The following is an 11116-nucleotide window of genomic DNA, read 5'->3' as shown; positions in this document are numbered from 1 at the left end:
ATTTGTGTTCAAAAGTTTAAAAAATATTTCAAATTTTCCCAAAGCTCCTTTTCGAGAAAATAGCAGATCTGCAATCTCACGACGCGTTGTGAGCTTGTAGATCTGCTATTTTCAAAGCCAAGTGCTCAAATCGCTTCTTTTGACTTGCAATCTGGTTGCTTATTTCTCTCTCAAAACATGGCAACACCGCACTGAACTCTTGTCAACAATACAACAAAAAAGGGGCCGACTGAGATTGACATGGTAAGAATGTGACCGTGTCGTACTCCTTCTTAATTATGTTTTATTGTGTCTCCTCGTTTTAACCGCGACGTTTCTAACGTAGATACATACGCCATGCTCACTTGAACTTGGCTTGAAAGCCTTTCGCTGACTGACTGTCACGGTTTAGAAAACGTGACTATAAACGAAGATAAGGAAGTTAGCGTTAGCTTAGCTATATCCTCCTGTTACTGAGGCGAACAGCTGCTACCTTCCTTTCCTCTTCCACACACACAGGACAGGCAACTTATGCCTGGTATTTTAACATCATCACACCCACACGGTTGCGTTTTTCTTTTAATCTTAAACAACGGAAATGTTTTATGTTATTGAAAATTTGAATACAATATAAAAAAGTACAGTAGTGTAGTAGCTTTGGTTCATAGCGTTTAGAAGGAGTTCTCCTTGACGCTATGTTACTTCAGAGCTGTTGCCCTCACACCCCCCGGGTAGCGCGGCTGCGCAGCCTCTCGTCTCTCGTAAGAAATAAGAAATACACTGTCGTTACTCACCAAAACAATGGCGGGTTTAAGATGTTGAAAGCCCACTTTACTTATTGGGAGCACTCGGGGCCCCCCACCTCACGTCTAAAATACACTTTTTGACCAAAATGTAAAATAATCCACTGGATGGAAAAACATTTTTAGTTACTCCACTGCGCCCTCTACAGATCAGGTCAATGGGATTTTTCTATTGGCAAGATCTGTAGAGGGCGCAGTGGAGTAATTACATTTTGTTTTCCATTCGGTGGATTATTTTACATTTTGGTCAAAAGGTGTATTTTAGACGTGAGGTGGGGGGCTCCGAGTGTTCCCACTACGGAAAGTCGCCTTTCAACATCATAAAACCGTCTTTGTGTTGTTGAGTATAGGAAAGTGTATTTTTTATTTTTTACTAAAGACTAGAGGCCGTTGGCCGCTATCGGGGGTGAGCGGCCAACGGCTCGAAAGTAACATAGCGTTAAGGAGAACTCCTTCTAACACTATGGACCAGATCTAGTAGTGTTGCTACATTTGGCAACTGACGTCATTGCTGGGAGTGGACGGAAGGAAATAGCTGTGTATGTAAACACTGTGTTCCAGTCAGATCACAATGACCTCAACCTTCAACATCTACGTGGATTTATGTTAATTTGTAATGTTCCTAATCCTAATATGTTAATGTGCCTAATGGGTTAATTCTAAGTTCTTACTTTCACTTTGCAGGTGAAGTCTTCCCGAGCCTAACCATATAAGAAATGGCGCCTGTTTAAAGGGCAGCCTGGACACATTATTTTCACTTTTGTTTTGAACCTTTTTATTTTTTTTATATTTTTTAATTTTTTTTTCATGATTTCTACCATTTCCAAAGAGAAGCATTAGGAAAATGACAGCCTTTCACAACATCTGTGCCCTTTTATTCGGCATAATAGGTGAGTAAATTCTGACTGAATGAAAAATGTAGGCCGATGTTTTAATAGATTTTATACCATCTGTAATTTCCCCATTTTTATTATGTCCCACAACAGTGTACGCAACAGTAGATTTTCTGGTATATATTATAATTATAATTCCCAGCGTAATGATTAAGTGAATATTCAGACATGCCTAACCTGTTCTGTTTTTGCTTATGAATTTGCAGCATACAATAATTTAAAACCTGCATCATGTAAGGAAGGTAAGGAGGAATGCAAGTCAGCACTATCTCACATTACCCTGTGCATGTCATGTCTTTATAGGTCTTGTCCATGTCACGTTCTAGTTACATACTATACCTCTTTGTATCTGTGTTATAACTGATTTATACAGTACTTGGTTGCGCATCGTGTCTCACACTGACAATAGCCGATCTACAAGCTCAGGTTTTGCTATATGTAACAGCAGGGTGTGTGTCTGTGTTCATTACATTTACCTCCATTTGAGCAAAAGTTTACATAACTGTCATACTAAATTGATTTCAAAGAGCTAGACAGGAGTATGTCATTTTTGCCATAAATAACTTGGCCAGTACTTTGACTGATCCTTGAGTGCTCACAATTTTCAAATCCAAAACAGAATTCTGTAAAAATGTGCTCAGGAATTCTGGCCTTCATAATCTGTATTTAATTTAAATGTTGTCATTCTCTGTCTCCCAGCGCATTGTGGACATTCCCTTCAAGTCCTGGACAGCACACAGGGAGAGATCAGAAGCTCTGCTTACCACAGCTGGTCCTATCGTTTCGGTTATACGTATGACTGCTGGGTCATCACAGGCTCAGAGGGAGAGCCCATTGTGCTCAGGTACCGGCTCAGAGGGGACTAATACTTGTCTAATAATAAGACTAATAATAATAATATTAACCAATAATTAATTATAATAATAACTAATAATAATTGTCTGGAATTGACACATACACTAAAGGCTAAATTAATTAAATATGAGTTGTTACTATTCAATTGTTGTTGTTTTTTATTTTAGAAGTATAAAAGAATTATAAATATTTGTATTTGCTTCATTGAAAGTGACACAGCCTGAAGACTTATCTAACACCAAAAGATTTCAATACCCATGTGACAGTTAAAACTGTGCATATACCACATAATTGTATCATACTACATCCTTTTATATATTAGTAATTAATTAGTAAAGTGTTATAACTTAAAAATAGACGGAAACATCCTCTGTTCAAATCTGTCTCAATACCTTTGTTGTCATGTACCCTCTCTAATGTCTCAGCTGACCCCTCAATGTATGTGTTAAGCCTCGCCACTGTACTATCTAACAAAGCATCAAGCAGGTGTAAAATAATATCTACTTTATATAATTGTTTTAATATTCTGCAATCATACAAAGAAGTGTGACACAGGTCTATCGGTTAAAGACAGTACTGTCCCTTGTCTAGTCCATCCTTGTTTGGAATTGACTTGCATACATTAAAGACTGAATTAAATTGGTAACAGGTTATAACATATGAGTCGTTAATTTACTATCCAATTGTTTTTATATATTTTCTGTTCATTTGCTCCCATGCCAGCGATTGAATTCCCGCACCCTTCTCTCATTATTTCCTCAGCTTTTCCCAGTTTTCTGTGCGTTGCAAGAAGGAATGGGTTTCTGTGAAGTCCTCTTCAGGTGGTGAGCCAGTTGTTCTTTGTGGCACCAAGTTGCCTCTGCCCATGGAGTTCCTGGGAGGAAACATTACAGTGATGCACCACTTCCTCCCTCACCTGTTCCCTGTGTCATCATTCAGACTGAGCTATGCCAGAGGTGTGAGGTTGATATTTTTCATAACATATTTGTGACCAATCAAATGAGGAATACAGTGTATATGAAACCAGTGTTGCCATCTCTCCCTGTTCTAGTAAGAAGTACAAATTCAGCATTCAGGCAGACCAAAAGAATTAACCTGAGTGCTCTCTCACCACTCTGTCCCTGCCACTGAATTTGTGTTAACTGCTGCGCTTGGTCGCCAGTCCGCCACCCACCGGACATTGTTGTGTCTACTTAGACAACCATAGACGGTCATCACCCACCCGCTTTGCATGAATAGAAAGACCACTAGATTCTCAACTACAGTATGTGACCATTCTGGACACACCCACCCCTACTACAATTATGCGCCCTACTTCATGGTTCAATGGTTCTTGATCTCAATCTCTGTCTTGCGTTATTTTCCTTTTTTCTAGCTCCGCTTTTATCTCCACTTCACTCGTATCTTCTCTTGATCCCTCTCCAGACACTCAAGAATGCCCGGAAACATCTTTTGAATGTCGAGGGGGGCGATGCCTGCCTCTGTCCTGGCGCTGCAATGGTCAGGTGGAGTGCCTTGCCGAAGGAGAGGGCTCCGGCACAGATGAACAGGGCTGCGATGGAGAGCCAGGGGCCCCAGACGCACCCAGGGACCCGACGCACAGCAGCAGAACCCAAGCCGAGGCGACCACAGTGGAGAGGAACCGAGTCAGGGACCCCGACAGAAGTGAGCCTCTAGAAGGGAACCGGGACACGGAGCGGAACACAGAGGACGATCTGTGGGAACTGTTACGGGAGAGGGAGGAGGAGGCTGAGGAGGAGTTGGCACAGGTGGACCAGGGGCCGAGCCAGCCTCAGGTTCACAAGGAGCTTGTGGTGACTCCGACCCCCATCGAGTGGCCATGCGGGGGGCTGCTCCAGACCTTCTACGGGACCTTCTCCCCCCCGGCCATTCGAGGACCCGCGCTTTCGTGTGTGTGGACCCTCGACCCCCAGGACTCCAGGCCCCTGAGGCTGGACTTGCAACAGCTAGTGCTGGGCCCTGGAGACACACTAAGTATCTACAACAGGCAGCAAGGCACGGGGGAAGTCATCAAGATTGTGAGTGTTGTTAGAGATATTTGATATCATGTGTCTGTTTTGAATGTGGCTGAAGTGCATGATATACTGTATTTAAACAACTCATGACAGGCCGTGTTATGTTTCTATCACAGCTAAGGTGAGTTGTTTGGCCCGAAGATGGAGGACAACCCCATAGCTTTCTAAAACAGTCACCAAATATGACAATATGAAAATTAAGCCCTCCAACTGCCTGCAGAAACATTTATATTCTGCTTTGCGTGTTGTTTAAAAAAAACCTGCTCTATAGGCCTCCATGAATGTCAACGTTATTACTGTTTCTGCCTTCTTGTTTTTGTACAGTTTGTAGCCAAACAATGCTCTTACAGCGTAGCTCTGCAGGTGTTTGTCCGGAGCTAATCTCGCACTTTATTTCTTGTGCAATTTCTTGTGCACACTGCCAGCAGTGTACACAAGAAATTCTTTTCACATACATTTTATACTTGTTGAAATATTTAACTTGACTTTTATTGTGGAAATTTGGAATTAGACGTCATAGATATGTTATAGGACTGAGGACTTACGTCACTGGCTGGCTACATGAAGTCCAAGATCCATACTGGAGCGATGCCGTCCCCATGTGGATTACGAGATCCACATGATTCGGCATTAAACCTCATAGCCGTGGGATATGGCACAGCATATTAGCTTAGCGTTTAATGCCAAATAGATGCTTTATTCAATTTATATTGTTTCATATATGGCTTCCTTAGGCTCAAGAGATAGATGTAATTTTTTGTTTTTGGGATCACTCACTCACCGTTTCCCTGAAGTGCTCCATTTGACCAGCAATGCTTCCTTTTGGCATTCTAAAACGCATCACTTCCTTTCATGCGATCATCTGACCGTGCCTGTACGTTGCCCCTCTGTTTTCACAGATCACCAGCGCCTCCAATTACAAGTCAGTCCAGGTGGAATCACGGACCGGCCTGCTGTCACTGTCCTATCAAACTCTGCCCGGCTCAGAGGGAAGTGGTTTCAACGCCACGTTCCGCGTCGGAGGCTACTGCCCCCCCTGGGAGGGTCGGTGTGGGGGCCCGGTGGGGGGCTGCTACACCCAAGAGCAGCGCTGCGACAGCAAGTGGGACTGTCCTGAGACGGGGAAGGACGAGGAGGGCTGCAGGGGATGCAGCCGTGACCAGTTTGCCTGCGGAGGGGCAGGGCAGAGGGCGATGGCCCCCCACTTTGTGGGCAGGCCAGTGTGCTACCCTGCAAAGGAGAGATGCAACTACCAGCTGTACTGTGCCGACGGCAGTGATGAGAGGGACTGTGTCGTGTGCCAGCCCGGGACCTTCCATTGTGATAGTGACAGGTGGGAGTGTGTGAATGTTTTGGAACATCTTCAATCCATAAAATGGCCTTCAATTTAGTTGTAACTGACAAAGGGTAGTGTTGTGTTTGTCTAATAGTGTGCCAGAGAAAGGAAGTTGGCCCACCCACCATTGTCTACAAAAGTGTCATGTGACAGGTGTGAAGATGAAAGTTAGGAAATAGCCAGTACACAATGAATGTCCTTTTCACATAGTTCTTCATCTTTCACAGACAGACAACCTAATAGGTCTTCCTCAGCGTTGTCACTGCTATGCAGTCATTTCTCACAGGTGTGAAGGTCACAGTTTTGTGTATATAAAAAGTTAAGGTGCTACTACAGTATAGAGCCATTTCATTTTTTAAAGTTTAAATCGGCAAGTTATGTCCGATTGCTAGTTTTGTTTTCTGTAGGTATGTGTCTGTATTTATGCATCTATGTAATGTCTGTCCCCTCAAAAGTAGACCAGTCAAGTCATGCCGCTATGTGCATAAAATCACCTAACAGAACCACATCCATCTTTGAAAGTCTGAAATGCCGGGTGGAGTCAAAAGTGAAACTCATGCGTGTGGAAGTTGGGTCGTAGTTGAAATTCTATGCTTGTAAATTATTATTTCCTCTGGGGAATCGATTGGTTACAACAACATTGTTCTTGTGAAGAACTTTTGTTGTTTTGGTTAAGTATTAATAAAGATACGTTATTTCCATTTGGTCAAATGAGGTGTAAACTGTTACAATACTAGTACATGCACATAAGTAGCCACATAAGTAGCCAGTCTGAATAGCACAGCTTTGCCACCGAACACTGCATTGATTTGTGCAGCTTCATTCAGAAATTGCAGAAATTAACTTGGTAACGATTACTAAAGATTAGACTTCAACAAACAGTGAAACACCAGCGTGCTTCTCTGGACATGGAAATTGATCGGCAACTGGATTTGGGACCCATGGCTGGGCATTGGGCCTGACTCGGTATGTGTTTTTTTGCTTTGTGAACCCTAGGGATATTTTAAAGACACAAGATCCATTGTCCCCTCTGCAGGTGTGTGTTTGAGAGCTGGCGCTGTGACGGGCAAGTGGACTGTAAGGACGGGACGGATGAGCTCAACTGCACCGTTATCCTGCCCCGGAAGGTCATCACTGCAGCAACGGTTGGCAGCCTGGTGTGCGGTCTGCTCCTGGTCATCGCCATGGGCTGTACCTGTAAACTGTACTCACTCAGAACCAGGGAATACAGGTACTTGTATTGAGCACTTGGATGCTGATATCAAGAAAGGTTTCATGCATTATTATAATATTTTTAAATGGAGATTATTTTAGACTTCTCTGATCTGCACAGCTATACAGCATATTATAGAGAGACAGGAAAGAATTTATGTAATGACCATGCCTATGTGGACTATATACCAAGTGAGTCAGCCACCAGGGCACTCCTTCCTCCATGTACTGGGTGCTGATATTTGAACTAATTTGTCATCTTAATACAAATGCCAGCTCTTCTGCATTGTGATTGTATCAATGTATTCATGCACAAACTTCACAGTAAAATACTCGGTGATCACTTTGTAAAAGTGACCAAAATAGAATTTAATTAGCTAATAGTAACTGATAAATTATTATTAGGGTTTTACCGTTTCTTCATCCCATTTGCTGTTTTCTTTACACTAATTTGTGCATACATACACATATTTACTGCTAGATATTCATGAAGCTCCATTAACACTAAACGTACTGACTAATCCATTACCTATGCCTTGTTGTCTTGCAGTATGTTTGCCCCCATCAGTCGCCAGGAGGCAGAGCTAATCCAGCAACAGGCCCCTCCCTCTTATGGTCAGCTGATTGCACAAGGCATCATCCCTCCAGTGGAAGACTTCCCCACGGAGAACCCCAATGAGGTGAGACTTTAGGAGAACAAACAGAGAATAAGGGCCTTTTTGCTGGTCTTGTGCTCTAATAATCCTTCACAAGCCAGAGAAATAAAGACAATGCTCATAAACATCTATAAGTAGTTCAGATGGTCAAAGAAAAGGATCTGCATATCTCATATACATTAACTTGTCATCAGGCCATACATTTGTGTCAGTAAAGAAGGTAGTTTGTTATATTGTTTGTCCTGCGACTCTCAAACCTCCATCACTGCACAGACACCCATGTCTACAGAAGCACCTCTGTTAGTCTGTTAGTTGGGAGCTACCAGGGGTTGTGAGCTAAACCAGGGGAGTATGTTTTGTCAGTCACATAGATTTACTGTGGTAATCTACTTTATTATGGACAGCTGAGGTGGAGGGGCCAGAGAGGATTATCTATCTCAGACAAAGCCTGCTCTGTCTCGCTATGTTTTTGCAATAACACCAACTGGTGCTATATGACTCCAGAAGTCTGTATCAGTGTCCCGTGAATACTAAACTCAGATTAATTAAATGATATTAATTCTACAGCATACTAAACTCATATTGAGATTAAGATGAGATTGGTTTTATGGCATTATGGATGTTTTTTGTCCAACGCCTCCCTCTCTTTATCTCTCTCCATCGATCTCAGACCTCCTCTCTCTCCCTGAGAGGAATCCTTCAGCTCCTCCGACAGGACACTGGAACCTCCCCACGCCGCAGACGGAGGCCACGATTTGTCCGCCGGGCCGTTCGCCGCATGCGGAGGTGGGGCTTAATCCCCAGAGCTCCCTCCAGACCTGCCCAGGCGTCTGGCTCCGCCCCTCAGAACACGGACGCCACTCCCACCGGTCAGGAACCTGCTCAGTCCACTCCTACCAGCTCTTCACTGGCCGTGGAGGCCGTCAATCAGCCGGTGCCTCACAAACTAGGCTTGTTGTCTCAGACAGAGCAACAACAACAGGGAGTTGGGGGAGCACCGCCTCCCTCGCTGCCATCACTAGACCCGCTGACACCAACCCTTTCCCCGCCTCCGTATGCTCCCCCTTCCCCACCGCCGCCTCCTTATGCTCCCCCAGTCCCAATGCCCCAGACACCCCCTGTTGCCGTACCGCCCCCTAGCAGTCCCTCTCTGGCCTCCATCTTCCACACCCTGGGCCTCAGCATCTCCCTCTTCAGGGCCTCTCCTTCCTCCTCGTCTGCCAACTCAATGCCCCTCTCCGCCTCCCCCTCGTTCTCATCCTCGTCCTCCTCAGACGATGATGTGCTGCTCATCCCGTTGTCCGAAGACACCACCTCAGAGGACGACGTGCCCATGCTCACCTGAACGAACTGACAAAACCCTGAAAACCACCTGGTTACAGCACCGGCCTATATCCCACTGCACCGTCTTCCCTGCCCGCTGGTAGCCCAGTCTTAGTCAGTAAATATTTCCAGTCTTTCCACATTTTCATTTTCATATTTTTTTTTACTTGAGCACAGGACAAGGCCCACCTGAAGGCTTTCTGCCGCTGTGCTGGTCTGGTGCCTTTGAAATTGCTTTTGCGTTGGATTTGCTGACTTATGGCATCTAGTGTTCTACAATTGATTTTTAATGTTATTGAGACCTCCTGGAGAAAATACGTGTGAGAGAGGGTTGTGTGTGTGTGTGTGTGTGTGTGTGTGTGTGTATGTGTGTGTGTGTGTGTGTGTGTGTGTGTGTGTGTTTGTGCGCATGTGAGAATGCTTGTGTGTGCGCATGTGCGTATAGGTGTGTATTGGATGTGCACTTATTATAGGCTACAGTTTGAAGGAGGTGAACTTTGCACATAAGAATCTTCCCTTTCCCCATTAACTAAGGCTACTGTCAAATTGAATGATTAGAGTTTTTAGATAAAATTGTGAAAATTAATGTATTTGTATGACTGCATATGTGTGAATGCATGTGCATTTTAGTATTTTGGAAGTTGTATGTATAGACAGTGGAGTATGTTTGTAGATGTTTCGGTCTCCACTTACTTCTGCCACTAGCATACTGTCTTGCAGTATTTCACAGATAATTAGAAATTAATTATTCTATTCCTCTATTTAAGTGCCTTTTTGAGGAGTTCCCTGTTGATCCATTGCTCAAGGAAAACTGAACCAATTCTTTAGACACACTGCACACTGACACACAGAAAGGCACACATTTTATCCTCTCGCAGTCGCACGTACAGCCTGCGTTATGGTTTTACTCTTAACATGAAAATGCATGTCAATTCTGCAAGCTGGCAATAATGTTTGGGGACCCCCTGTCTTAAGTGTTTGCGTGTAAGAGTGGATGTGTGTTCACGTGCACTCACTTCCCATGCGTGTAGGACTGTACACAATGTATGTCTCATACACAAATGTGTCACCAGACAATCTCTTTTGTGCCTGAGGTAAGACTTGTGTGTAGTGTGCACATGAGGGCCATATATATACACACACATATGTATATATGCAGGTCTAGCTGACAAATGAGGGGCCACATTCACAAAATGACCTCAACTTGAATCTTCACCCCCACCCCTCCCCTGCTCTGGGGATTTTATTGCATTCTGTCACTCTTGACACAGCAGATGACAACAAATGAAGTGACATGGAGTGCCATTTGTATTATGTTATCTTTAATTTTGCTCTTATTTTTATAAAGTTACTTATCATTTCTTCTTAAATTGGTATGTTTACGTTGCTTTGTTGAATGTATTAGGACCAGTATGGAGTAGGCCTAGTTGGAGGTTTTAATATTCTTACTGCGTTGTAATGAGATCAGAGAGAAAGTGATTTTAAGAGTTATTAGGGTCAAATTCACTGTAAATAGTAAAGATGTGGCTGAGATTAAACAATTTGCACTTTTACTTTGGTTTTTGCGTGTGTTTGTGTGTGAGGTGGGTGCACTGGGTGGTTGGGTGACTACGTTGAAAGGTGGTGACACTTCAGTAGCTTACCATGGATGGATAAATTAATGAATGCATGCCTGTAGCATTGTTCACTTCACTATGTTCCCTACCATAGATGAATGAATGACTGCCTGTAGCATTGTTCACTGTATTCCCTACCGTAGGTGAATGAATGACTGCCTGGTAGCATTGTTCACTGTATTAAGGAGCAGTCCTGTGGAAATTCACAGCTGCTTCTTTTGAACTGTAGAAAGACCAATGGCTGTCCTCTGAGTGCTCCAGAAGAATGAGAACACAAGGGAGAGAGAGAGGTGGGTCACAGGTGGTCTCTAGACTGGTCAGGGTGGGTGTCTCCCAGGTGGTTGCAGGTCTTGTAGCAGCTACATGGTGGATTTACATGATGAATACGTGGTTCACATGAAACGTCA

The 11116-nt window shown here is 43.8% G+C and overlaps 1 protein-coding gene across 2 annotated transcripts; it reads left to right on the top strand.

The window, feature by feature from the left end:
- The first annotated feature begins 192 nt into the window (after window positions 1-192).
- lrp10 (low density lipoprotein receptor-related protein 10) lies at window positions 193-10646 on the top strand. Of its 2 annotated transcripts, XR_014599670.1 has the most exons (11): window positions 193-243; window positions 1467-1672; window positions 1882-1917; window positions 2375-2519; window positions 3293-3486; window positions 3956-4569; window positions 5466-5899; window positions 6939-7133; window positions 7665-7794; window positions 8441-9466; window positions 9510-10646. XR_014599670.1 is itself a non-coding variant. In XM_084043112.1 (10 exons), exons 2-10 carry the CDS (start codon window positions 1627-1629, stop codon window positions 9113-9115), a joined length of 2469 nt encoding a protein of 822 aa, XP_083899238.1. In that variant the 5' UTR covers window positions 193-243; window positions 1467-1626; the 3' UTR covers window positions 9116-10646. The 2 variants fall into 2 exon arrangements, 1 of the variants encoding a protein (XP_083899238.1); XM_084043112.1 differs by having other exon boundaries at window positions 8441-10646.
- Window positions 10647-11116: the final 470 nt, after the last annotated feature.

The sequence above is a fragment of the Gymnoscopelus microlampas genome (assembly GCF_963454915.1).
Source record: "Gymnoscopelus microlampas genome assembly, chromosome: 19".
NCBI classification, from domain to species: Eukaryota; Metazoa; Chordata; class Actinopteri; order Myctophiformes; family Myctophidae; genus Gymnoscopelus; species Gymnoscopelus microlampas.
The sequence above is the reverse complement of the archived record's forward strand: the minus strand, read 5'-3'. Positions and strand labels throughout refer to the sequence as shown.